This window comes from Bos taurus, chromosome 4 (genome assembly GCF_002263795.3).
Source record: "Bos taurus isolate L1 Dominette 01449 registration number 42190680 breed Hereford chromosome 4, ARS-UCD2.0, whole genome shotgun sequence".
Classification (NCBI taxonomy): Eukaryota; Metazoa; Chordata; class Mammalia; order Artiodactyla; family Bovidae; genus Bos; species Bos taurus.
The window spans coordinates 103,166,280-103,194,036 of NC_037331.1; the positions used below are offsets into that span (position 1 = coordinate 103,166,280).

At 47.4% G+C, this 27,757-nt stretch overlaps 1 protein-coding gene across 9 annotated transcripts in view; it reads right to left on the minus strand.

Moving 5' to 3' along the window:
• Window positions 1–27,757, minus strand: part of HIPK2 (homeodomain interacting protein kinase 2) — a 203,910-nt gene that overhangs the window by 127,368 nt on the left and 48,785 nt on the right. For 8 of the 9 annotated variants that reach the window (XM_059885508.1, XM_059885503.1, NM_001372119.1 and 5 more), the window contains exon 2: window positions 12,759–13,842. In XM_059885508.1, coding sequence (XP_059741491.1) covers window positions 12,759–13,842 — 1,084 coding nt within the window. Of the gene's footprint in view, window positions 1–12,758; window positions 13,843–24,711; window positions 26,864–27,757 lie in introns of those variants that run through there. The other variant, XM_059885504.1, reaches the window with a different exon arrangement.

Sequence of the window (27,757 nt, forward strand, 5' to 3'; positions counted from 1 at the left end):
GCGAGGAGACCCACCAGGAGTCACACGGTAGGCGGGACACTGAGACCGGGTCTCTGTCTCCATCTCACCTCCCTAGATGTGCCAGCGGTGGCTGGTCACGCCAGCTCCCTGGAACATGGGTTGTTAACATCAGCTCTGGTTCTATCACGGGGTCTAAGGGCCAGACTCTGGTCCCAGGAAGTGTATAATTTCCTTGGAGGTCAAATAGACAAGTGAATAACATGCCAGGTTAATCAATGTCCGAATGTTTCCAGAGGAAGAGATTATTTCTGGTTGTGGTGGGTCTGGCACTTGGCTTCCACAAGAGGAGTGGGACAGGGCTAGGTTTCAGGGTCTGGGTGTTGGGGAAGGTGGGGAGGGACGCTAGGCTGAGGGAGTGGGGTGGGCTCACACAGGTGCTGAGGGTGTGGGTAGGGGGCAAGGGAGAAGCTGGGGCCTTGGAACAGGACTTGGGATTCTGAACCAGGACATCGGAAACAGGGGAAGGGACACTGAATCAAGGAAGGAGCCATGGGGGGCATCTTCTGAGAAGAAAAGGACAACATGGAAGGGCAAGCAAGGATGCCCTGTGCTCCCTGGAACTGGCACAGAGGGAGAGAGAGGCCCAGGAAACAGCAGAGCTGGCCACGAGCTCAGATCTGCAAACAGACGGACCTCCCACTGCAGGAAAGTCACAGAGAACCCGTCTTCAACCGGCCCCTCAGAGCTGCAGAGGGCGCAGTGGAATGACATTTACATGCTGCGGATGCTCCTGTTTCTCCCAAGGAAACGAGTGAAAAGTTCCTGTCAGTGGGGCGGGAACGGAAGGGCCCGTGGCTCTGGGCCCAGCGTGTGGCCTTGGGCCATGGCCCAGTCACTGGGGTGCGTGGCCCAGGTCATGCTGCTGGGAACCGGCTTCATCAGGCCCGGGATCACTGCTGGGGACAGGGGCCCCTCTCCAAGGCCCATCACTCAGAACGCACCCAGCAGAACCCACTGCTTCCAAGATGGCACACAGGTGCCCTCTCTTTGAGGGGATAAAAGACCCTTCCTACAAAACCAGCCACCCCTCGGTGAAAAGCCAATGTCTCCACAGGTGGGAGGCCTGCTGTTGGGAAAAGCTTGGATTTTAGGAAAGCTACTTGATTGAAAACGATGTTGCTTCACTCCCGGGTTTGCTGGCCAAGGCCATGATGAGGTAAGAGCCAAGGGCAGGGCCCTGCAGGCACAGTAAGGCCGGATGACCAGATTCCACAAAGTCTTCATCTTCTTTCTGGACTCTGAGATTTCAGAGGTAACAGTCCCTCACGTCTCTGTTTCTAGCGGTCACTGTCCTTCACTTTTAGAGGACAAGTCCATGAACCACACGTGGAACAGCACATGTAAAGAAACGCTGGGACAGAAACACTTCCGTCATCAGCAGCTGTTTATTCCCCAGAGTTGTTTTCACAGTTCCCTGGGCCGGCCGTTTCCAGTAATGACTGTTGCCCTACTGGCCATCCTGTTACAGGATGGACAAAGATATCTCTTTTACCCAAACACAACGCAACACAACAAAAACAGGAAGAGAAACGACACAAGATAACGTTTAAGGGTTTAATATAACAGTTTCCTTGGAGATCTTTAGGGGTAAATAGATTCTAAATGTTCACTCAGAATTTAAAAAATTTTCTGTGTAAGTTCTATGAGTTTTAGCCCGTCACCATCTTGACAGTCGGGACACAGAGCCATGCCACCTCCCAAAGGTCTCCCTGCTGTGAATATTTACCTTTTACAATGACAACATCTGACTCTTGGTGCCAGAGCTATTTCTATTCTGAGGGTTCACACTTAGTGCATTTTTATTTGCCAATATAAGTTCTAATTTACAAAGAGAAGAAGACTGGAAATCCTTCAGTGGAGGTCAGTGGATGGTAAATAAACACTACCCACGGTCTCTCCCTCATGTTCTGGCCAAAATACTAATTTTTATGGTTAATAATGACATAAACTAAGTTGTGACTGGAGGGTACATTTCTGCAGCCACACGAAGCGGGATCTGAAGGGATGGCAAACATGGAGACCAGCCTACTTCCTGCCACTGAACTGCACAGCCTAACACACATACACCAACCACAGCCACACACCCCCACCTGCCAACACTAATCACATATATAATACACACTAACACACATGCCACACACAATACACCCCCCACATATACAACACACAGACACATACAACATATACCAACACACACACACACCAACACCCACACAGCCCCACCTACCAACACCCGTCATATACACAGTACACAGTAACAATATGCCAAACGTAATACACACTTCATATATACAACACAGAGACATATACAACATATACCAACACACACACACCAACACACCTCCCACATAACAACACATATCACATATACAACACACCAACCATACATCACATATACAACACACATCAACACACATTCACACATCGAAAACATGCAGATTACATACATACACCAACACACATTCACACATCCAAACACTCACGTCATAAACATACAACATTCACACACACACACATCCCTTCAGGGAGTCCCTGAGCAGAGTCTTGCCTATGACTCTAGTCTTGGCCCCTGGACCTTTCTGATGTTGGCGGCGATGGAGAGTGGAGGCAGGAAGCACGGCAGGTGGCAGATGCACTGTAACTTCCTGAGGCTTGTGTGCCCGGCTCCCCACCGCCCTGAGGTTTTGGTACATGGCTCCCCACCACCCTGAGGCTCACGTACCCCAGTCAAGCAGAAGGCCGAACAGCAGCGGCTGTTTGCGAGCAGCAAATGCGAGCAGCGGCGGAGGGTGCCAGGCCCGTGCCCTCAAGTTGAGAATGCTGCGCCCGTGTCTCTCCTGACTCAAAAGAGCTGTCGCTCCTCTCCTCAAACACTGACCCCTTCACCGCTGCACGGGACACTGTCTCTTCCTGACACCAAATGAGCCCACCAAACACACTCCTGTAGCGACTGCTGAATGTGAAGGAGGTGCTGGGCCTCCACGTGTATAAGGGATGATAACGACGCGTGACCCCAAGGAGTGTGGGGATGTTGACAGCTACCAATGATACCAGGTCAAAGAAAACAGATGCTAAGCCACAGGCACATAAACCAGCAAGGGGGCCCAACAGGGAGTGTGACGGTTACTAATGGTCGAGGCAAGGTGCACACGGGTGAGCCGCACACCAGCCATCTGGTTTGGTTGGTCCCTAGAACACCCTCAAGAACTGCTGTCGTATTTCTTGTAAGAAAAAGAACAGGGAGCCTCAGAGAGGTTTGGGAACTCACCTGGAGTCACACAGCTATAATGCAGCAGATCTGGAATTCACACCCAGGTCTCTGCCAATAGAGTGAGGATGGTAAGAATGACGACAATGATGCTAACAGAAGCAGCAGGAAAAGTAGTAAGAGCAGCCAGCATGGGCTGAGTGCTTGCCATGTGCCAGGCACACACTGAGCGGTGGGTGATTTACTTTATCCTCTATGGGAGAGCTCTGTACACTCAGCTCCTAAGGAAGAAGACAAAGTTACAGGGCCTGCGACGAGCATGTTCGGAACATCTCACGAAACAGGAAGCAGAGACGGGGTCAGCGGCCTGGAGGACGGCACTGTCTCCACACGCACAAAGCTCCCTGGTCAGGTCGTGCTGCGCTCGGCCCCTTCTTTGTGCTAGGAAGTCATTTCTAATTTTCTGTAAAGGCGTAATGGGACATGACAGATGCTGGCTGATTTCCGGGAACTAATCTGTTAAAAGCAGTCAGCTGTCCTCGGGTTTCAAATTGAACCCTCACAGGTGGAAAGGCAAGATGGAATGAATGTTTTTGGTGAGATGTGTCTGCTCCCCAAAAGGCTGATTAAGCGGACCCGTATGATCCAGGTTTCGGGGGTGCTGGATGCCATGCCCAAGGTTTAGGGCAACGGTGAAAGGACTTGTAGGAAGAGGCTACAAGACGCTGGGCACGTGGGGGGTCTCTGCTGTGTAACAATGTGAGTTGAGCTATAAACATACGAGGCCACTGAAACCATCCATCCATCCATCTATTCATTCCTTCGTCCATTCATTTGGCCAGCTGGTCACCAGCCCATTTGACACAGGTGCCTCGGGGACCAGCACCTACATCAGCTACTGAGCACCAATGGAAAGAACCCGCCTCCCCCTCACCCCACTGCTTCTACAGACACATGCTTCAGGCACCTCCCCCTGCGCAGGTATCTCGCTCTGAGAGCCTGGCCCATCTTGCATGTCTAGCCAGCAGGCTGGGCAGATCAAAAGGCAGTGGGGTGGAGGCAAGATTCATTCTTTGTTTTTTTTTTGAGCTTTTAAGTCAGATTCTCCAACTCTACCAAAACCAAAATCTGGAGTTCAGTTCCGAATTCTTAGCCTCTAATACTTAAATTTGTCCACAAAGGCATTTTGCCTATATTCCCTTTCTATTTAAAAATGCCACACTTGTAGTTGGCGAGGAGGACAAAGCGGATCCCTGGGCAGGGGCTGGAGCTCACACTTTCATGGTTCCTGGGGCCCGTGTCATGTTTCCCGCTGATCTCGGCCACAGTCACGTGGTCTGTTCTGCCTCATGGGCTCCCCTGCGTCTGCTCAAGCCCACCCAGACCTCGAACAAGCTCAGCCCACACAAAGGCACAGGACAGTCAATGCCCCCGAGGGCCCTCGGTCTCGGGGTGAGGAGCCCCAGAACCCCAGCCTCCCCTTGCCTGGGGCAAGATCCCTGAGGCCTATAGCAGGCCCCTAACTCCTCGTGGAATCACCCCCTGCCCCCAGCTCCTTGAGGTCTTCTCCCACACAGACGTGTAGCACCCCAGCCCTGCCTTGGGCTCTGCTTTGGGGAGCTAACCCATGACAATTGCTTCTGCAATGTCAATATCTCCATCTCTACCCAGGAACGAGGGCCAGGGGCCAACACTCAACACCGAGAGCCCAGCTCCTCCATCTGGCTTTAAGGCTCTGTGAGCCAGCAGCTGATGGAACCAAGGGAGGAAGGGAAGTCCATATTGGAGCTGCCCTGCGGAGGCTGAGGCTGGGCGTTCCTTCCTCCTCTGGAAGCCTGGTGAGGGGATGCAGGAGGATGGCCGGGTCTGTCCCAGCTGTGAGGCAGAGATCCACTGCTTGGGGGGACCAAGGACAGGTGGGAGGCGGGGCAGCATTCACTGGGGAGGGCACCCAGGACTCAGAAGACATGAGTGGCACCCAGGGAGACCAGACAGAGCCATTCAAAGGCAATGCACTCTGCCTTCTGGGTTTAACAAGACATCTGCGCCGGGGCGGACCAGGACAGTGGAGCCCGACGCACCCCCACTGCCTCCCCGGGGGACAGCTCACTCCGTGACAGGCTTGGGGGTAGAGCTGCATAGCTGAGGGCACTCCTACTCGCCTCTTGAAACCTCAGCACAAAGCACAGTGTCTGGTACATCTTCGGAATTCAAAAAATTACTTGTCGGATCCAGAAATGAGGATTATGGCTTCAAACCCAGCTGTGGCTACGGGGACAGTTCAGTAACTGGCCGTAAATGCTACATTGATTGCAGATTATGCAGAGAGCCATGTGTATTAATGTCTCTGCCATGCATTAATGCTTCCCCACGCCCACCCACCCCCATCACAACCCCCTCCCAAGCACCCACTTGTCAGTTTACCAACCCACATAAACCCCTCCTGTCCCATGCATCAACTATTTTTGGATCTTCACTGTCACCACCATTGAAGCAGAAAGGGTCTGACCACAAGGAATCTAACAACTGGGCCCCGAAGGAGGGGCTGTCAGCCACTGAGGTGAAAGGTCAACGGTTCCATGCCAGGCTGTCAACAGTGGCCCCACGGCTCCCATTTTGACGGGGCAAGTAGTAACGCCCTCTGTGGGGTGACGGACTCTGGGATCCAAGCCAACTTGAGCAACAGTTCTCAAAGGACAAAATAATAATTTTTAAAATGTAAATAAAGAAATAAAGCAGGAGGAAACTTCTGGAGGTGATAGATCTGTTTAGGGCACTAACTGCGGTGATAGTTTTACCTCCAAACTCATCAAGTTGTACATATTAAACATGTAAGGCTTTTTGTATGTCAGTCATACAGTGGCAACCCACTCCAGTGTTCTTGCCTGGAGAATCTCAGGGATGGGGGAGCCTGGTGGGCTGCCATCTATGGGGTCGCACAGAGTCGGACACGACTGAAGCGACTTAGCAGCAGCAGCAGCATACCTCAATTAAGTGGCTTAAAAAAAAAAAGAATGAGCTGCAGAGCTTGTTTAAATCATCCTGCCCCATACCCAGAAAGCCTGTTTCTTAGATCTGTTTTGCAACCCAGGAATCTCCATTTTTAACAGGCACCTGGTTGGTACTGCGGAAGAAGGGTCCTTCGATCACACTTTGAAAAAGACTGGTTCGTACTCTGAGCTCAAGAGTGGTTCCAGCCCTACCATCCTCAGGTTTGCGGACGTGTGGATGGTAGTTCTGCAGCAAGGCAGACAACTGGGTCAAGTTTCCGGGGCATCAACACTGCTTTTGCACCTGGGCCCTTGGCCTCCAGGGTCACTCTGGTTGGCTCATGTGATCTGTGAATGTATGTGGCTTCTCAGTGTCTGTGAAGTTGTGTGTATGTGTCCTTCTCCCTGTGCTGGGCATCCGTGTACATCAGCATCTTTGCTAGAGTTGAGAGCTAGCTTCTATCACCAAGACGCTCACAAGCACACCCAGGTGTGCGTAAGTCATGTGTGGGCTTATATTGTGGCATCCGGGTTTATTTGCGTGACTGTGCACGTGTGTGTGTGTGTGTAAGAAGGACTACAACACTGGGGTAGAGATACACTCAAAAAAAACCAGAGGGGTTCTCACTTAAGTTCATACTAAAGCAAAATCCAATTTCAAATTATTTCACCACACAACTCAAGGTCTGAGACAAAAGCAAGGGAAAACTAAAGGTAACCTAACAGCCCAGATAACTTATTGATTACTTCTCCTCAGAAAGGAGATTGCAACTCTAAAAGCTTCCACATATTTATAAACCACCTCCTTCATTTGGGTGACTGAGACTGCCAGTAGGTTGAAGCTGTCACTCAATGTTCTCAAGGGTGAACTAGCACCCTTTCCTGTTGCATCTGCTGGTAACAAAAGACAAATTAGCTGAAAAGCCAATGCCTGCAGTTGCTTTCAGAGCTCTTCTTTTCAATCAAACCTAACTCCTACTCAGGAATCTTTTACACTTTTTAATCTGCACAAGCTTTGCAGTTTTGGAAACTTATTTTTATGGCTTTATTAAGTTTTGCCCCTTTTTTGAAGTGACTTAAGGCCTTTTGGAAGATCCTGTGTTCCCTGTTGATGGGGAGGAGGTGATGGCGGGTCCCCAGTGTGAACTAATAAGATCAAGGTCAGCCCACAGGAGAGGAAACTGTCCCCTGGCCAAGGACGAAGCCCTGGTCATAATGGGATCCAGACGCGGGAGTGGGGATGGCTCACAGTGGATATTCTATCAATACACCGACTCAGGGGAACACAGTCAGCTGGGGACCCACAGGGCCAGGACTGGAGCTGAGATCTCTCAACTCTCCTCCCAGAGCCTGTTACTTGATAGCACTGGTGGGACTTGAAACCAGGTTCTGGAGGCCAGAGCCTTACAACTGTGCCTTAGGGAAAGCAGAGTCCATGAACAAAAGACAGCAAACCAAACCAACCAACCTATTTCCTCTAGCCAACTCTGCAATCACAGTACCAGAATGTAAAAGCATTAAAAGTGTTCACAGGAATTTCCCTGGGTGTCCAGTGGTTGAGAACCTGCTTTCCTGCAGGGGATGCAGGTTTGCTCCCTTATCAGTGGAAGCAGTGACAGACTTTATTTTCTTGGGCTTCAAAATCACTGCGGATGGTGACCGCAGCCATGAAATTAAAAGATGTTTGCTCCTTGGAAGAGAAGCCATGACAAACCTAGACAGCGTATTAGAAAGCAGAGATACCACTTTGCCGACATAGGTCTGTATAGTCAGAGCTATGGTTTTTCCTGTCGTCATGTACAGATGTGAGAGTTGGACTATAAAGAAGGCTGAGTGCTGAAGAACTGATACTTTTGAATTGTGGTACTGGAGAAGACTCTTGAAGGTCCTTTGGACAGCAAGGAGATCAAACCAGTCAATCCTAAAGGAATTCAACCCTGAATATTCATTGGAAGGACTGATGCAGAAGCTCCAATATTTCGGCCACCTGATGTGAAGAGCTGACTCACTGGAAAAGACTCTGATATTGGGAAAGGTTGAAAGCAAAAGGAGAAGGGGGTCGCAGAGGATGAAATGGTTGGATAGCATCACCGATTCAATGGACATGAGTTTGAGCAAACTTCGGGAGACAGTGGACAGAGGAGCCTGGTATGCTGTAGTCCATAGGGTTGCAAAGAGTCAGACATGACTTAGTGACTGAACACCAACAAGAGGAACTAAGATCCCACATGCTCAAGAACAAAAGAAGCCCTGCACTGCAAAGAAGACCCAGAGCAGCCAAAAAAAACATGTTCACATTTATACTGGTGGGGGTGGGGGAATTCCCATTATAATCTATGGCCTCTTCCCTTTATTCATGAATAACCACTGTTGTCTCCTGGCCTCTGCGTTTTCCCAAACGTTTTCCTGCCATTTCAATTGATTAACTTCACTAATATTCTTAATGTCCCTGAATTATTCCTTTGTTAAATCCAAGCCCCTGAAGCCTCAATCAAAATTCTCCACTGTCTGGCCTCTCTCACCTAACCCTTCCTTTCCAACCCAGGCCCCCAACTACCTGCAGATCTCATGTTGTTTCCCCACCTCCACCATATTCCCTTATTTATTCCAGTCTCTGTGCCTCTCAGGCTGCTCCCCACCCCCATCTCACATTTCCTTTAAGACAGACCTCAACAGTCCTTCAATATATAGCTGCGCTCTATAAATCTTCCCTATTAACCCATCTTGCAAAATCTTTCATTGACTTTGAATCTCTTTTACTGGTTTTTCTCATCACGGGTTCCCTAGAGTCTCAATGAATATCTGTTGAGTGATCAAACATTTGCAATATCAAAGTATCAGAATTACACTCCAGGCAATCTGCTTGTGTCTTTTAATCTCCTCAGAGAAACCATAAACTCCTCCAGATTGGAACTCTTGTGTCTTATCTCTCCCACCCTTCAGTGCATCCACCACAGGACAGACGGTAGGCACCCAATGAACCTGTGATGAGTTGAACCGAATTAAAATGTATCTCCGCCCCCAATTTTAAGATAGTGTCTGAAACCTTTTGAACCAGGCAAAAAAGGCTAGATTATTCTGAAGGAAAAGACTACTGGCCATTTTTTACATCCTAAGTTTTTATACACACCTCCCCCCTACTTCTTTGGTCCTGGTAATAGTCTTAAGTATTTCAAATGAAATCTAGACAAGAGTATTTTGAACAGCTTGGAACAGAAGCAAACAAACAAAAATTCACACATTTTAATCACTATCTCCTGCCTGAATGGCATGTCTTTTTGTTTTTCCTGGGTAGAGCTTAATATTTAGTCTTGTTTTCAGTCTGCTGGTCACACTGACAGTGGAAATATCCAAGCATCAACTTATTGCTTGCTCCAAAAAAAAAAGAAAAATAACTGGTATCGATATAGAATCAAATGCAGTAGTCCCTCCCCCTTAATCATAGTCAACCTCAATCCAAAAACATTAAGTGAAAAATTCCAGAAACGAACAATTCTTAAGTTTTAAATTGCTTGCTATTCTGAGGAGCATGATAAAATCTCATCAAGTTCCATTCTATCCCAGCCAGGACGGGAATCTTCCCTTCGCTCAGCATGTTCTGCCCATGAGCCCCCAGTAGACTCTCCTGGTAGCCAACTCGATGATCAGACTGACTGTGGTATGGCAGTGCCTGTGTTCAAGTAGCCCTTATTTTACTTAATAACAGCCCCAAAGCGCAAAAGTAGTGATGCTGGGAATTCAGAGATACCAAAGAGAAGCCATAAAGAGCTTCTTTTAAGTGAAAAGGTGAAAGTTCTCCATTTAATAAGGAAAGAAAAAAGGTATGCTGAGGTTACTAAGATCTACGTTAAGAATGTTGTTGTTTAGTCACTAAGTCATATCTGAGTCTTAGCAACCCCATGGAGTGTATGTAGTCCAATAGACTCCTCTGTCCATTTCCCCAACCCAGGGATCGACCCCAATTCTCCTGCAATTCTCCTGTATCTCCTGCACTGGCAGGTGGATTCTTTACCACTGAGTCACCAGGGAAGCCTCTGGGTTGGGGAGATCCCCTGGAGAAGGTAATGGCAATCCACTCTAGTATTCTTCCCTGAGAAACCCCATGGACAGAGGAGTCTGGTGGGCTACAGGCCATGGGGTTGCAAAGAGTTGGACATGACTGAGGACTAAGCACTGAGGATTGCTGTGCTCGATTTTTAATAAACATGAATGAAGCCAGTATTCTTCACTAAATGGCATCAAGTTAATAAAATAATAAAAGCCTGAGCATCTTGACTCTGCTGCAGTTCACCCTAAATTCAGGCCAAGACCCAGGAAGAAGTGGCCTCTGGCATCCTGGTCTGGCACCCCCAAGTGCAGAGGGACAATGGCGGCAGGGAGCTGGCCACAGCACTGAATATCCCTCAGACGGGCAGGTAAGCCTACATGATGCCACCCAGACTGCACATTGAGAGAAGGGCACTTTCAAGAGAACGCCTGCCATCCCAGTCCTGCCCAACCACCTCCTCATGCCCTCCCCTGGGGTCCGCAAGCCCAGGCTCCCTTCCGCAGCTGCCACGGCACCAGGCTCACAGCCTCCTTCTTTGCCTGGCTCCGGGGCTGCAGGTCCGACAGCTGACCACAGAGGCTTAAGAAGCAGGTGAGTGGAGAGGAACCGGGTGAGCAATACAGATCCACCCCTCCAGAAACCCAGGGGACATGGATGTGAGGCTCTTCCCTGGATGCTCAAGAAGGGATGGGGGGATGGTGATGGATGCAACAGGTGGAATGGCTTGCAAACCTGTTTGAGTCAGGACTGAGATAAGGGAGGTGGGGGACCATGGGGATGCCTGTCTCGTGGCCACAGATCATCCAGGGGAGGGGGTGTGAGGTCATGGATGGAGACCCAAGGGGGAGGGCCGGGCTGGGTCAGGAGACCCTGGGGTGAGGGCACCTGTGCAGATCTGGCCAGGTGGAGGGGTGGGCAGATGGGCAGACAAGGTGGGGACGCGCCAGGACAGCCTCAGAATGGGTTGATGGGCTGGCTGTGCCCATGTGCCCGGGACGGAGGGGTGAGCAGAAGGCGTGGGCACCCTTCGGGGCTGGGCCCACAGGGCCTGGGCACGATAAGGTCGAGGGATTCAGGTTTCACCGCCCACGTGTCAACCTCCTAAATGTGTTGTCAGCCCTCATCTTCTCGTGGGGGTTTTAGTTTCATTTCTTGCCAAACTCCACGAGTCTTGGACCGTTCAAACATTCCCTCAAGCGCAGCCCACTGCCATCTCCCAGAACAGACTCACTTGTTCCTGTTCCTATCCAAGCCCTGAGCACCCACCACATGCTGGACTCAGAGCAAGCACCCAAGTCATGTCCTGGCTCCACTGTCCACCAGCCCCACACGGCTGGTGCCCAGACCAACCCAGTTTACGGGTCAGGAACAAGGCAACCAGCCCAGCCACACACTTTAGTGAATAGAGAAACAAGGCCTCTCTGACCCGAGCCAGGGCTCTCATCTGGGTCCCTCCTGAGCAGCGGCTCTCAACCCTGGCTGCGTGCTGAGAGCCCCAGGATGGCCCTGACAATCACCCGTGCAGGATACCTCCCCCAGAGACGTCCGTTCAGCTTGTGGGGACTGGGACCTAAATCAGGTGTTTTTTGTTTTTTTTTAAAGCTCCGTCCACCCGCTTGTGAGTTTGACATGGAGGCAAGGGTGGGAAGCTGTATACTACAGACTTGAGGATGGTGAGGGCCTTGCCCCTGCTCTCCTGGCTGTGCTCCCGTCCCCAGCGCTGTGCCTAGCTCATGATAGAAGTGAAATAAATCTTTGTTGAGTGAAGGAATGGAAGTTTCACATTTTCCCACCAAGGGTGTTACAATCCTTCATCTTCCTGACCCCAAACCTGGAGTTCTCCCATCACCTGAGCAGGCGGCCTGGTCCCCAGGCTACAGACCCTCCCCCTGGACTCCTCCTCCTACAGGGACATAGGGCCACCTTCTCAGAGCATCACTTTCATCCCATTACCCTCTGTTGCTCAAATGCGTTGGCGTTTACTCCACGTTTACAGACGCGACGGCAACCCCTTAGTCTGGTAGCTAACACCCCAGCATCCTGGGGCCAGCTTATCCTTGTGGTCAGCTCTTCCACCCGCCACGGATCCTCTGTTCTGGCCAGGTGGGCAGTCCTCCTGGTCTGCTGTGAGTCTTTTGGGGCATTTTGCTGGAGTGACTTCATCACGTGTGTCCCTCTCTCTCCTTCACCTGCATCTGGATTCTATCTGTCCATGATGACCTGACTCCCTGCCACGCCTTTGCTCTTAGCCCCAGCCCCACCCTGCCAGGAATACCTCCCAAGTCTGAACGTCTACGCCAAGAATCTTACTTGGCTCTGCTTTCAAGTGACTTCTAATCATTGTTTCAAAGTGCAAATGTCCTAATTTCCCGAGTAAATCATGACCACCGAGAGCAGCAATTTTATCTCCCCAGCAGCGACCAACACGGCACATGCTTTGTGAATGCCGCTGGGCATTCAGCATCTCTTATCTCAGGGCACACGGCCTTACCTGTAATATCTAGACTGTAGGTAGGTGGAGCACACAGCCTTGGACACGTGACTGGCGGAACCGAAGTCAATGACCTTCACCCTGTACGGCTGTCTGGATGGATCTACCAACATGATGTTCTCCGGTTTGAGGTCGGCATGGATAAGACCTAGACTTTTCAGTTTCATCAGGGCGGTGGCCACCTGCTGGAGGACCGGGCGAATGTACTTGAGGGGCAAGGGGCTGAACTTGTTCTGCTTCAGAAAGTCATAGAGGTTCTGCTCCAGCATCTCGAACACCAAGCACGTGTGGTTCTTGTGCTGGAAGCACTCGTAGGCGCGGACGAAGTTGTAGTCGTCGGCGCTCTCCGTGCTCAAGCGGGCCAGGATGCTCACCTCGATCTGACCTTGGCGGGCGTACGACGGGTGGTTCTTCAGGATCTTGATGGCCACAATCTCATTGGTGCCCCGTTTCCAGCACTTGACCACTTGCCCGAACGTCCCTCGGCCCAGGAACTCTAAGACCTCGTATGTGTTGGTCATGGAGCACAGCACCTCATGCTGGACCAGCTGGTAATCCCCCTCGCTGTTGGAGCCGCTGTTTTTGGAGGTGGCAGTCGAGGTTGTGGCAGTGGCTACAGTGGCCCCGCTCGCATTGTTCTGAATCATGGGTGGATGCTCTTCGATGATCTGCACGCTGCTCGTGTTCTCGATCTCCTCACTCTTCCGCTTGAGTCCACATTTTTGGTAGGTGTCAAGAAGGCTCACAGTGCTGCGACGCATGAGGTTGTGCGGCCCGCCGAGGACGGGCCCGGAGACGGAAGTGCTGCTGGCTGAGGTCACGACGATGTGCCCGGTGCTTCCTGGGAAGATGATGGTCTGCTCGTACGGGAGGCTGGGGTTGGGGATGGGCAGGGAGGCGCTGACGGTCGCGGCGGCTGGCTGGGACGGTGGCGCGTTCTTGCTCGGGCCGTACACTTTGCTGTGGGAGCCGTACCCGGTCATGTCCCAGTTGGAACTCGGCTCTACTTTCAGTTTCTTCACGCTACAGAAGGCACTTGATTGAAGGGTGTGAGGGGAGAAAACTTGCACATGCGAGGCCATACCTGCGGGGGAGGAAGAGAGATGTTAGTCGTCCTCGCCTGAATGAACGTGACACGGCCCCTTGGCTTCCGACTGGCGGCGTGGGTCCTCAAGAATACTGTCTTCCCACTTCAAATAAGGGCAAAGGGGCTTCCCTGGTGGTCTGGGGGTGAAGAATCTGTCTTGCGACGCAGGGGGACGCCGGTTGATCCCTGGTCGGAGAAGCTCCCACATGCCGCGGAGCAACTAACCCCGTGCGTCACAACCACTGAAGCTTGCACGCCCTAGAGCCTGTGCTCCACAACCAGAGACGCCCGAGCACCGCAGCTAGAGAGGAGCCCCCGCTTGTCGAAACTTCAGAAAGCCCGCATGCAGCAATGAAGACCCAGCGCAGCCAAAAAATAAATAAATTTTAAAAAAAAGATTGGAAAATGGAAGCACAATCTGGCCACTAAGCCTGTGGGCCCGGGGAGTTCCGGTAGAAGACTCGTAGGGTGGGAATACGACTAAGTCTCAGAGATGGAATTAGAATACCAGAACTTAGTTCATTATGTTGGGGTTTTTTCCTAATAAATATTGTCTGCGATAGAAACAAATTCTTCCTCAGTTCTCATCGGGTGGCAACCCAGTTAAACCTGAAGGCTGCCTCAGGTGGCCCGGTTACCTACTGTATACTTAGCTGTCTCACACGGTTGGGTACTCCCTGCCCATACACAGGCCCTGCAAGTGTCAGGCTTGCTCATTTGAGGACAAAGCTTCCCACACAGGTCCAATCACAGAGCCACTCATGATCTGCTAGCTTCCGGATGAACCATAATTACCCCCTGGTGTCTTACTCACCTTACATCATTCTGTAGGGCTGAATCGACCAGCAGTTGGTCTGACGTTTTCACTGAGATAGTCTGAATCATTTTATCAACTTTTTTTGGGGGGGGGGTGGGGGGAAGGCTAGGGGGAATGGGTAGCGTAATTCATGGGCTCTATTCACTCACTTTTCCTGCTAAAGTCATGTTATCAATCAATTTATCTAGAAAGTACTATTATTTCATATCAAAACCGCACCCACAATTTAAGGAACCTCAGTAATCCAGAAAACCATAACTATGGAATAGCTGTGCAATTTATAACTATGGTGATGCTGGACACAAAAATTCATAGACAACGAATTAAGGAAAAGTAACAAGGCGATGAGGAAGGGTAAGTCCTTACAGGTAAAAGCAGAAATAAACACTGCCCATCTTCTAAAGTGTAGTTAAGAAACATTTCCTATAAAAGCACACAGGAAGTGGGGCTTCTCTCAAGCACCATCGGTGTTTAGAGATCCTCGTGCATGTCTTTCTGACCCCCTAGCATTGCCTGTGGGTTATTTAACATTTTCCCTTTGACCTCATCTACCTTTTCTCTCAGCAACAACCCACTTTCCATGCTGTCCAGAAGCCTGAGGCCAGCTGCCTTGCTTTCCACCTCTATTCTCTTCATTTCAAAACATCCCTGAATTTATCTCCATCCTCCATCCTCTCTTCCATCTCTCCGGTCTCAAGAGAAGAAGGGTCTCCCTGTTCTGACACTAAAAGTTCCCCTGATTCTCAGCCTCTCCCATTTCCTTTTGAACCCCCTCCATGACCTATTCTCTTTCAGTTTTCAATTTCTCTATGTTAACTGGATCCAAGTTCTTAGCAGGTACTTAATACAGTTTTGCCAAACGAATCAATGACAGTCTTTTTCTTCTGCCTTCACATTGTGCACATGGACACTCTCCGCTTGGAAGGGGAGTACCAGCTGAGTCCTTCCCTTTTGATCCTTCCCTTCTTCTCACCTGTAATCAGTGGTTGATGCTCCCTTGTCTTCAAGGCTCACTCTTTAATCCCTCTCCACCCATGCACACATACACACTGGACAGGAATGCCCTCTTAAAGGTAAACAACTTCCTAATTGCCCAATAAATGGCCTTTTTTCAGCCTCTATTCTCTTTGCCCTCTCAGCAACTGACCGATCTGATACTGCCAACCACGACTTCCTTCTTGATGCTCTTATCTGTGTGCCCTGTGAATCTGTAAACTCCCCAACCTGCATCTGATTGCACACTGTGCTGGCTGCTTCCTCTTCCTCCTTTAAAATTCAGGCATCGCCAATGTTTGGACTTTGCTCTCTCTGGAGTTAAGCTCTCGTGACCCCCACACGTTCATCACCAGCCAACTGCTCTGCTGTGCCTTCCAGGAAGGTTATTTCTGCCTCCTGCTACAATACCATAGATGATCTTCCAAAGATGAACGCCCTGTCTTTTCCTAAAAATCTAGCCATTTGACCTCCATGATCATGTCCCCATGTCTGTTCATAAAATATTCTTCTAGTCACTTGGTTCCAAAACTGTGGATTTGCCTTTGATGATTCTTCTTTGCCTCCATGGACAAGAAGGTGCAGACTCTTATTTTTCCATCCTCCAAAATGTCTCTTGTAACCACCTCTTTGTTTCCGTTCTTGCTGCCACTTCCACAGTGAAAACATTTATCACTCTCCAGTAGAGAAAAGCAAGCACAGACATCTGGCCTACCCGAGCGCTCTTTCTTCCCCCAATCTGCCCATATTCAGCCACCAGATTATCTTCCTAGAACATTTCTAAGCATGTCACTCCTCTGTCCCAAAACTTTCAATGATTCCTTAGTGTCTAGAAGATAAATTTGAGGACTCTTAACACCTTCACATTTTGATCTGAACTGCTTTGCTGGCTTCACCTCCAACTATTAATCTTCCTGAACCCAGTTTTAATTAAACTGTTCTACTCACTATTTCTAGACTGTCTCTTTTGTTTCCTACCACCATGCTCTTATGCAGTGCCCCCTACCCCCATCTGGCACGCCCTTCACCACTTCTCTCAAGTTATTCAAAGATAAAACAATTCATATGCCTCTTCTCCCCAGGCACCAGCAATGCACAGTGATATTCCCAATTTTCTGTTTCTAAGCCACTTACCACGTGCACTGCCCATTTGCTCACAAATTCATTTCTACCTTGCAGAATATCTTGTCTTGAGTTGAATGACTTAGCTTTTGTGCTATGTAACTTTTCCCATGTTTAAGTCATGTTTCCATAACCAGGCTACATTCAGAGGGCACGTGGTACAGTTTACACCCCATACTTCTTTTTTCTCTCAGCATTAAGCCACGATTGTTATATATAGGAGGCACTCGGTTGATGGAATGAAGCACTCTATCTGACCAGGCCTCCAGGAGAGCTTAGTTCTCTAGCAATAGAGTAATCAATCACCAGTCACAAGTACCTATGGAACCTGGCCTCTCCCCGGAGAATAAAGAAAAACCTGCTTATACTTTTCCACACAAACTGGGGCAGAGCCTAGGCAGCTCCTGTTCTGGTGTCAGCAGCCACGTTCTACCTACACTTCACCCTTGATGTGCTCTGACTTCCCAGGGTCAACCTCAGCCCAACACCCAACAGCTGCTCTGAACCCTACCTTGACCCTGACCTCACAGATCTGACGGAGGCTTCCTGAACTCCAGTATCTACTTGTGTGACATGACTACACTTCTGTAGACAGCCTTCTGCCTGACAAGACTATTCTGGCTTGCTCATTCAGAATTCACACTTAGCCTGTTTCTTCCTACTCTACTTTTTGTTCAAGTCAATTTCCCCTCAATTCTACAATAGCACAGAAAATGACTATTGTATATACACCAGTATTAAATAACCATACTGTTCTAGATCAAACCAGTCAATCCTAAAGGAAATTAACCCTGAATATTCACTGGAAGGTTTCATGTTGAAGCCGAAGCTCCAATACTTTGGCCATCTGATGTGAAGAGCCAACTTACTGGAAAAGACCCTGATGCTGGGAAAGATTGAAGGCAGGAGGAGAAGGGGACGACAGAGGATGAGATGTTGGATGGCATCACTGACTCAATGGACATGAGTTTGAGCAAACTCTGGGAGATGGTGAAGGACAGGGAAACCTGGCGTGCTGCAGTCCGTGGGGTCTCAAAGAGTCAGACAAGACTGAGCGAATGAACAACTGTTCCAGATATTTTATACAATATATAAACCACCAATCCCTTGGCTTTTGGTAACTTATCCCTGAAAAGGCAAAGCAGTAAGCATTTCCTATATTCTCTAGTATGAAGCTTGCCCGTAACTTCTTCATCCTTGGTATTTCGAAGCAGGAAGACTAAGGCCAAGGAATTGCGGGGGTAGGGGGGCGGGCTGTGCAGTGAAGAGGTCAGAGGTGGCAGAAGAAACATGCTGAAGTTACATAAAGGAGATGCAATTCTCTTCTCTGTTTTCACTGTTTCAAAAAATCTTGGTGGAAAGGCCAGGGTATAGAAGTGGAATTTTACAAAGGGGAAGAGAATGGCTTATGACTTGTTTGCTACTGGGATGACAGCCAAGGGTCATAAAATTGTGGAAATTGTCATTCACTATCTCTGGTGACAGAGTCCCAGGATCAGAGAGGAGATCTGCATGGCTAGAGACGCCCTTTGCCACACCAGCCTGGCCTGGTATGACTACTGCTGCCCCTTCACAAGATCAGCAGCCACTGTTCTAAGAATCAGTCACAGGTCCTGATACAGTCTTATTTCCCAATCCCCTAGCTTTACGAGATGTAACTGACATACGAAATTGTGGAAGCTTAAAGTGTACAACATAATGATTTGGTATGCGTTGATATTACAAAATGATAATCATAAGGTTAGTTACCACCTCCATCAACTCACACCTTACCTTTTGTGTGTGTGTGATGAGAACATTTAAGATTTACTCTCTTAGCAACTTTCAAGGATACAATACAGCTTGTTAACTACAGTCATCAGATTGTACATTACATCCCCAAGCTTACTTATCTTAGAGCTGGAGGTTTGCCAATACAGTCTTATTACCCTTATTCTTTAGCAGAGGTCATTTTGCTCTGTGAAGCAAACTGCTCAAAGAAAATATAGCGAAAGAAAGTCTCCAATAATAATAACAACAATAATCTATTTTTAAATCTCCAACCTATAAGGGATAAAAGACTGCTGGTAGCTGTGTAACTTACTCTTAATCCTACTGGAATAAACAGACTTATCCAAACACTTCTTTTTGAGAGTGTTTTTCTGGAACAAAACCTCCTGATTAATGGAGTCCCGGGGAAGCCCAATCCACACCTTTTGCTTTCGATTTATTCAAACCCCCAAGGCTGGGGACGAAGAAGGCAACAATGTTTATGTTCCCCACTCTGGGAAGAGCTATTTCCTCTCATCTCTTTCCTTTTTTCTTTTTCTTTTTGGCTGCACTGGGTCTTTGTTGCTTTGCATGGGCTTTCTCTAGTTGTGGTGAGGAGGGTCTACTCTCTACTCATGGTGCTCAGGCTTCTCACTGCGGGGGCTTCTCTTGTTGAGGAGCAGAGGCTCTAGGGCGCGCGGGCTTCAGGAGTTGTAGTGAATGGGCTTAGCTGCTCTGAGAAATACAACAAAGTTGTGGGATCTTCCCAGACCAGGGATCGAACCCACATCCCCCTGGTTGGCAGGAGGATTCTTATCCACTGCGCCACCAGGGAAGTCCTGGTTCCTTTCATTTCTCTCTGTGTTGAACTCTTGTGTTGTACTCTGCAAGGCCTGCCATCCTCCTTATCGGTCGATTTTCTTTTCAGAAAAGGCAGGGGGTTTAATGGACATTTTCCGTTTGATATTACAGCACAATCGCAATTGCTTTTTAAGTAACCTCTGTCCTTCCTATTTGGCTCTTGGAAAAGAAAGAATTTTTCTCCTCCTTCCGTGGGGGACTGGGGTGTGAGGGGGTGGTTCTGAGCCCATGAGGAGGGACCTGGGAAATCACTGTAGGATACATCTGCAAAACTCAACAGCTGCTCCCTAGAGGGGCCACGAGAGCCAGACCAATTCACGAAAGCCTCAGTAGCCTCCCAAGGTAACTCCTGACACGATGGTCGCACTGTCACGCATATGAACGCACAGCCAGGCACCATAATTTAGAACTCTGGCTTCTAAAAGGCATATAGCCCTGTTACCATCTGTCTCGTAACGAGGTCAAAACATCAACACTGACTATTAGATATTCATCAGGGCCTTGTGTGCTTTTTAATGTTACTGATACAAGTTTATGTGGATGTTATAAAAGTGACCAGTAAGAGGCATTGAAATTTATTAAAGTTTAAGTCAACTAATACAACTGTACGTAATATATTCTTCCTTGCATAGGGCAAATGAAATACAGCCCCAATAAAATGGGCATTAAGATACACCCTACAGTCAGCAGAATTAAAGCCCGTGATTTGTAAGAAGGTATTTCTTCTTACCAACAAAGACAAAAGACCTCTCTCTCACACACCCCAAACAAATCCAGGCTCCTGATACTTGGGTGCATTTCTGACAGCCTGTATGTTGAAGGTAAAGAAAAGCACCGGGCTCTCTTTTGGTCACTTTATTCACATCCTCAGTGTGCATTAAAAAAAATCACGTGGAGCTTCCCTTGTGGTCCGGTGGCTAAGACTGTTTCCAGTGCAGGGGGCTGAGGTTCGTTCTCTGGTTGGGGAACTAGATTTCACATGCTGTAACTAAGACACAGCATAGTCAAATAAATAAATAAAAATTTTTTAAAAAGCATGCCTATAAGTCTACACTTCAAAATACTATTTTTAAAAGTGTGTGCTCAGTCGCTCAGTCATGTCCGACTCTTTGCAACCCCATGGACTAGAAACCACCAGGCTCCTCTGTCCATGGAATTTTCCAGGCAAGGATACTGGAGTATGTTGCCATTTCCTACTCTAGGGGATCTTCCTGATCAAGGGACTAAACCCGTCTCTTGTGTTTCCTGAATTGGCAGGTTCTTTACACTGTGCCAAGGATCAAACCCAGGTTTCCCACATTGCAAGTGGATCTTTACCACCTAAGCCACCAGGGAAGTTGAAGCCATTTATGTCCATTGATGTGATCACACTTCATTTCAAACCCTATTACTTAGGAGTCTCATGATTCTCCAGAAGTTAAAATCTTGAGCACCTAGTAGGTACCAGGCTCCAGGCCAGATGTTTCACGAACAGAGTAAACACACGTCTGACTTTGGGACGATCTGGAATTACCCGTCACAACAATTCGATTAATGAGGGCACCCACCCTACCTTCATTCTTACAAAGGTCCCAGTTTGAAAACTAGGAAGTCAAGTGATGGGTTTAGGCACCTATAATAAAGTGGAAAAAACAGACTCTGGCCCCAAAAGTTCAAACCTGGGTAATTCTATGTGCCTTTTTTGTCTTAATAGTTCAATGAGAAATTAATTTTTCTAGGGTTAAGAATAGTTTTTTTCCACCTTAAAAAAAAAGATTAGTTTAAAAAATTTTCATGATCTTTCTGAGCTCTTAAGTCACAAGCATTTTTAAAAGGTCATTTGTTAAAGGATTGGCTTATTTAGTTCATTTTTTCCCACTTATTTGCTTAGTTTCTTCATAATTTTATATTTCACAATTAGATGAACTGAAGAGTTGCTTCACATCTGAGTACATTTCCTTTTCATTTCACCACCCCAAAATTATCTACTGGAAGATCAGACTCTGGTGAAACTACAGGGATGAGTGAGGGTTCGATTATGATTAAAAAAAAAAATTAAACTGAATTCAATTGCACTGGAACCTCTCAAAGCTCAAGGGAAGGAATTACAAGCCAAATAGTGGCACCATTTTTATCAGGATGTAAAGTTTAATTTTGGTGTTGCAGGTCACCACCCAGAATCCAGTTACATTATTAAAGAGAATGGAATCACAAACATCTTAGTTTGGGGATTTCCTGGCGGTCCAGTGGTTAAGAGTCCACACTTTCATTACAGGGGGCAAAGGTAGGTCCTGCAAGTCACATGATGTAACAACAACAAAAACAAAAACAGGGAAAAAAGAGGACACCTTAGTTTAAAAGGTGCCAGCCTCACCGCGTGTATAGTCCTTCGGACACACACTTCTACCAAATAGCATTCGATACAAGCTACAGACTTTTTCTTTTTTTTTTATGAATCCAGAACTCAAAGGATGGATTAATTCCCATACCTAGCTGACTGCTCTCTCTCTCTTACGAATCACATTATGCACATAAGACATAATAAAATCACAGAATATTTCAAAAAATATAAAAAAATATGAATGTTAGAAAAATGCATCTGAATGGACCTTTAGAAACACTTAGAAAAGAGTTAATCAGTATAATCCTTGATTACCATAATTTGATGCCTTTGGGGGTTGAAAGGTAACAGAAAAAACTTCTTCATTGACATATATAACAATATTCATAAAATTTTAATGACAGTAACCCTGCTTGTCAAGTTTCTATTTCACAAGTACAAAGACAATTTCAGGTTAGCCCATTTATAAATGATTCATTTCCAAAACTGTATACTAAATGTCCGTAAAACTTGTATATAGTTTTCCATCAAAGTCTAATTATCTGTTAGTTGTATAACGTTAAATGTATCGTCTATCCCGCCAGAACTCAGTTCAGGATCAACCACAAGGTCTACAGAATTCTTCATCAATAAGCACAATCACAATACTACTGATTCCATTAAGGGTTCTCTCTCTAAAAAGGCTGGAATTGGGTATAAAAGGAAGCACGAGATATCTAAGACATTGGCCCTGTGCTAAAGGAGCTAAAAATCTCATGGGGTTGCCAAGGTCAATGCAAAGTAAAAAGGACATCTGGCAATTCTGAGCAACATAAACAACTTGCCAAAATAAACGCAACAGGAGTTCAGAGGCAGGAATCACCACGGGCTACCGTAAGGCAAGGGTTTACAGGGGAGGTAAAGGCAGAGTTGAGCTGCAGTTAGAAAGATGTTACGTCTTTTGAAGGGCAGTGTTCCAGCTCCTGCTGACTGGGCCTTGGGAGCCTGCAGCCAGCACTATGGCCCCTGCCCTCAGGAAGCTGAGGCTTTGCTTGGAAACAGCAGCTTAGGAGTTTTTAGTAGTAGTCATACATTAACAAATGCTCATTCCCAACATAACTACTAGTCTACACTGGTGCCCCAACAGTCTGCTTATCCAGAATTGTCATCTTCTGATAACTTCAACCTTCTAGAAGTAATTTTTAAATACTGAAAAAGCTGGTGTGAAGCCCTACCACTAGATACTCACTTTACTATCATCTAACATGCAATTAACAAGTTGGAGAGCAACTGTTGTGACTGGGTTTGCTCTGTGTCAGACTCTAGGTGTGCACAGCTCACAAATGCAAGGTCAAGTGCATTTCCCATTTTATTTTTTGTTTTATTTTTTTTAGTTCTACCAGTTTATTGCTACCAACCCATCTCCCTCCACCCTCATACATACATGCTCAGTCATGTGACCCCATGGACTGCAGCCTGCCAGGCTCCTCTATCCATGGACTTTTCTAGGCAAGAATACTGGAGTGGGTTGCCATTTCCTTCTCCTGCATTTCCCATTTTAAAGACAGGTAAGTTGAGTGTGAAAGTGTGTTAGTTGCTCAGTCATGTCTGACTCTTTGTGACCCCATGGTATGTAGCCCACCAGGCTCCCCTGTCCATGGGGATTCTTCAGGCAAGAATACTGGAGTGGGTTACCATTCCCTTCTCCAGGGGATCTTTCTGACCCAGGGATTGAACCCGGACCTCCTGCACTGCAGGCAGATTCTTTGCCATTTGAGCCACCACGGTAGTCCAAGTTGAGTTTAGGGAGATGATTTAGCTTGTCCAAGCTCACTCTACCACTGGGATCTGAACTGAGGTCTGCCTGACTCACAAATCCATGCTGCTAACCCTTTCTTCTTCTTCATGCTTTAGGGTCTTGGAGTCAAAGCACCAACTAAGGGGAAAGGTACCATAACAGCCAAGAAAAAATGAAACCTGATGTGTGAGAGGAGACTGATCTAAAGTAGGGGTAGGCTGACTGCACACCACCTGGGAAATCAATGCACTCCACAACAGTGTTTCCAAGTCACTGGCATTTCTCTATCCTCTGGTTAGGATGACACTGGAGAAACACCACTCCAAACTATTCACATAAATTTACTTCCTGAAAGAGGTAAACTTCACTTCTCTGATGCATAGTGGACAGAACACTGGTCTTGGGTGAGCTGACCTGGGTTTTCCCAGCAGGGAGGACCTGGAATAAAGAACTGCCTGAATGAACAGAAAGGAAGCAGCAGAAACCTAAGACTGTGCAGAGAAGGGAGGCAAGACACACTGACGGACGGGACAAAAGGGCAGAGGCGAGGGGGTAATAAAATAGTAACATCTGGGGGCCGAGAGGAGTGGGGTTCCACGGATGGTGACAATGAAGACGGGAGGTGGTCTGAAAGCGTTTCTCTTAGCGGGTGGGATAATGAAATGTGTTTTCAAACAAGTTGAATGACAAACACGAGAGGAGATCCCAGTTGAAATATTCAGTGTTCAACACTTCATACTGAAACTCTGAGACAAGGAAGTGCTGAATTTACCAAAGTCACAGTGTCAGGAGCTGCTGGTCACTGACAATCAAGCATCTACTTCCCACTGGCTGAGTTGAATCTCAAATGAAGATAAACCATTTGGAAAGAGAATGGAAATCAATAAGATGGGCTCAGCCTGTACAGCATGAATCAGAGGGGGAAGAGGGCAAGGTGACCCTGAACCAGTCCATGCACAAGCCCAAGGGCAAAGGGGTGGAGCCCAAAACACGGCTCAACAAAGATGAGCAGGTCAGAGTGACAAAAATATGGAAAGGGAAAAAGACTGAAATCAAAGGTTCGTGTTCCATGACGGGAACCGGTGTTGCCAAAGATGAGAGCAGAGTCCAGTAGGGAGAGCTTGGTTTGGGAGAGATTTCGCTGTGGGATTAGTAATGACAGGGCGGAGACATTCTATAGGTACCAGGAGAAAAACGAGAGAGGAGAATGGGTAAGGGGTCGCTGACCTGAGGGCTGTCCCCAACACCTCTATGAACATGGAATCCACGTGGGAAAAGCTGCTCCCTGGAGAAACGGTGTAGAAAGTAGAGCAGATGGCAAATAAAGTAATCCTTGGGGGCAGAGACGTTGTCAAACACTATGAGTCACACAGAGACGTCAAGGATAAAATGATGGAAAAAAAAAAAAAAATTAAGGGAACAGAAAAAGGGCTACAGGGCCTGGCTGAGAATAAGCCACCAATCCATTTTTTCCCCCCACAGGGTCAGGAGGAGAGAAAGAAGGGGTGCTCCCCTGGGAAAAGAACCAAATGCACCATGTTATGCTCCTTGTTTTCCCAAGAAATAGGATTCTCTTAGACTTTCAAAATCCTTTACGTCATCTTCTTTGAATCTGCAAATTCTACCATAAGCTGTGTTTCTTCAGTTGAGAAAGTATCCTCTTCCTACCATTTGCAAATTCTCCACATACCTATCTACCTACTGGCTCATTATTCATCCAAATCAGCCCTTCTCCATGTTCTGACTGACTTTCTGAAAGTCGCCAACTTCACCTCTGAAAGCTTCATGCCTCCCAAATTCCCCTTTCTATGTCTCTGCCTCATTGCTTGGGACTAAGCCATAAGTCACTGTGGATGCACCAGAATTTCACTGCCATGGGTAAGTACATGCAGCCTACAGACTGATTAGCTAGAGGCCATGTTACCAAGAGTTCATAAGCAACCTGAAAATTGCCAATCCAAGAGAATTCTGGTGAAGGAAAGAAAGATATGATAAAACATGCATGCTTGTTTTAGGAAACTGGAGAATCAATGAGAGGAAAACAAATTTTATACACACACACACACACACATATATATACACACACTCAAAACTCAAAAACTCTGTTTCCAAGGGAACTCCCTGGAGATCCAGTGGTCAGGACTCGGCGTTCTCATTGCCGAGGGCCCGGGTTCAACAATCTGTAACTTGACCGCCTCTGTGAAGACCCTCCCTTAACTGAAGTCACCTTCTGAGGTCCTGGGGTTAGGAATTAAACACACGAGTTTTTACAGGTGGGGAGACAATTCAACCCTTAATGGTGGGTTTAAGGAAACCAAAAGCATTTTGCTACAGCATAACTTTCTCAGGACATACTGTCATTATTTTCTAAGAACTCTCTTTGTTTCTCCCTCCTTGGAGACAAGACAGTCCACGCTGTGACTTCCCTATGTCTTGCCTCAAAAGACCCTGGAAGGGATGTCAGTTAGTTGAATATTATACAAGCAAAAGCTAAGTGATTACTTTAAATTAAATTCTGCATAAGTTTAGGTGACTTATGCAGTGCTTCCCAAAAAAGTCATGCAGGAATATCTCTGCAATGTATATCAAGGAATAATGGCAGTCATTCTGGTATAAAAGAGAACTGAACATCACATATTAATAACACTAAAATGGGAGAGTAAGTTTCTAGTTTCTTTTTTAAAAAAACATTTATTTTTATTTATTTTATTTGGCTAGCTGGCACAGAGCATCTTCAATTTTCATTATGGCATGCAGGACCTTTAGTTGTGGCATGAGAACTCTTAGCTGTGATCTGGGATGTAGTTCCCCAACCAGGGATTGAACCCGGGCCTGCTGCACTGGGAGTGTGGAGTGTTAGCCACTGGACCACCAGGGAAGTCCCTCTAGCTCTGGTTCTGGGTGTGCATGCATTTCTGAAGGAGACCTGAGTACACTCAAGAGATAAATCAGTCGCAGATTAGGTGAGGATGAGGCACTTCTGTTCTTCAGGGCCACCCCTATGTCTGGTGATGCTCAGGGAAGCCTTCAATTGGATTTGCTTGTCCTTCAGAAATGGTTTAGCAAGTCCAAATCAAGACTAAAAATCTAGTAGGCTTTTGATTTTTTTCCCTCTTTCAGGCCCAATAGAGTAGTTATTCTTAAACACCTTTTACCCAATTATGCATTTTACTTAACCTGACCCATCCCATGCCCAGCCCACAACAAACTTGTCTTGTGAACCTAGCTTCCACTTCAAAAATGTTTGGCGCACTCAGGATCAAAACTGAAAATCTACTTTACTCTTTTTCATTTTACTGTTCTTATTACAGTGTTGCTGCCAACTCTTTTGTACCCAACAAATTATGTAAATCTGTTACTCTATATTTGGAGAAGAAAATGGCAGCCCACTCTAGTATTCTTGCCTTGGGAAATTCCACGGAGAGAGGAGCCTGGTGGGCTATAGTCCATTGGGTCACAAAGAGTCGGACATGACTGAGTATGCACACACACACACATTATTCTACATTACTCTGTTACTCTAGGTATATTATATTAGTAAGTATCCCCTCAGAAGATATGTTGGAGTTCTAACCCCCAGTACCTGTGAACATGACCTTATCTAGAAACAGGCTCTTTGCAGGTACAATCAAGTTAAGGTGTTAAGGTGAGTTCTCATCCAATCTGACTGGTGTCCTTATACAAAAAGGAGAAAAGACACACACACACACACAGATTGCCCTATAAAGACACAGGCAGAGCCCAGAGGGGTGCAGCTGCCAGCCCAGGGATGCTGAGGCTGGCTGGGGGGTGCACTGGACGCTGGGAAGACGCAAGGACGGCTTCTGCCTAGATTCTCGGCGGGAGCCTGGCCCTGCTGACACTTTGGCTTCCAACCTGCAGGCTCCAGAACTGAGAGAATAAGTATCTGTTGGTTTAGATCACCCAGTTTGTGGCACTTTGTTACAGCAGGCCTCAGAAACGCATACCCTCTGGAATATAATTCAAGATGCATTTCATTGAAAAAACATGTTTGTGCTCAAGCTGTGATAAAGTATTTATAACAAGTGCAGAGTCACGCTGGCCAAACGGCAGTTTGCCCTGACAGCCTGTCTTTGCCGCCTCCCGGTTGAAAGACAGTAGAAGCATTCTCAGTCTAAACGCCCATCTCAGTTTTGGAACTGAGGTCCTATGCTGGGGGGTGGTGCTAAACACCCTCTCTCTTTGTACAAATATACTTGTTCTTCGTGTCGGATGTGTGACTTTACAACCACGACTTCACCGGAAGGCAGAG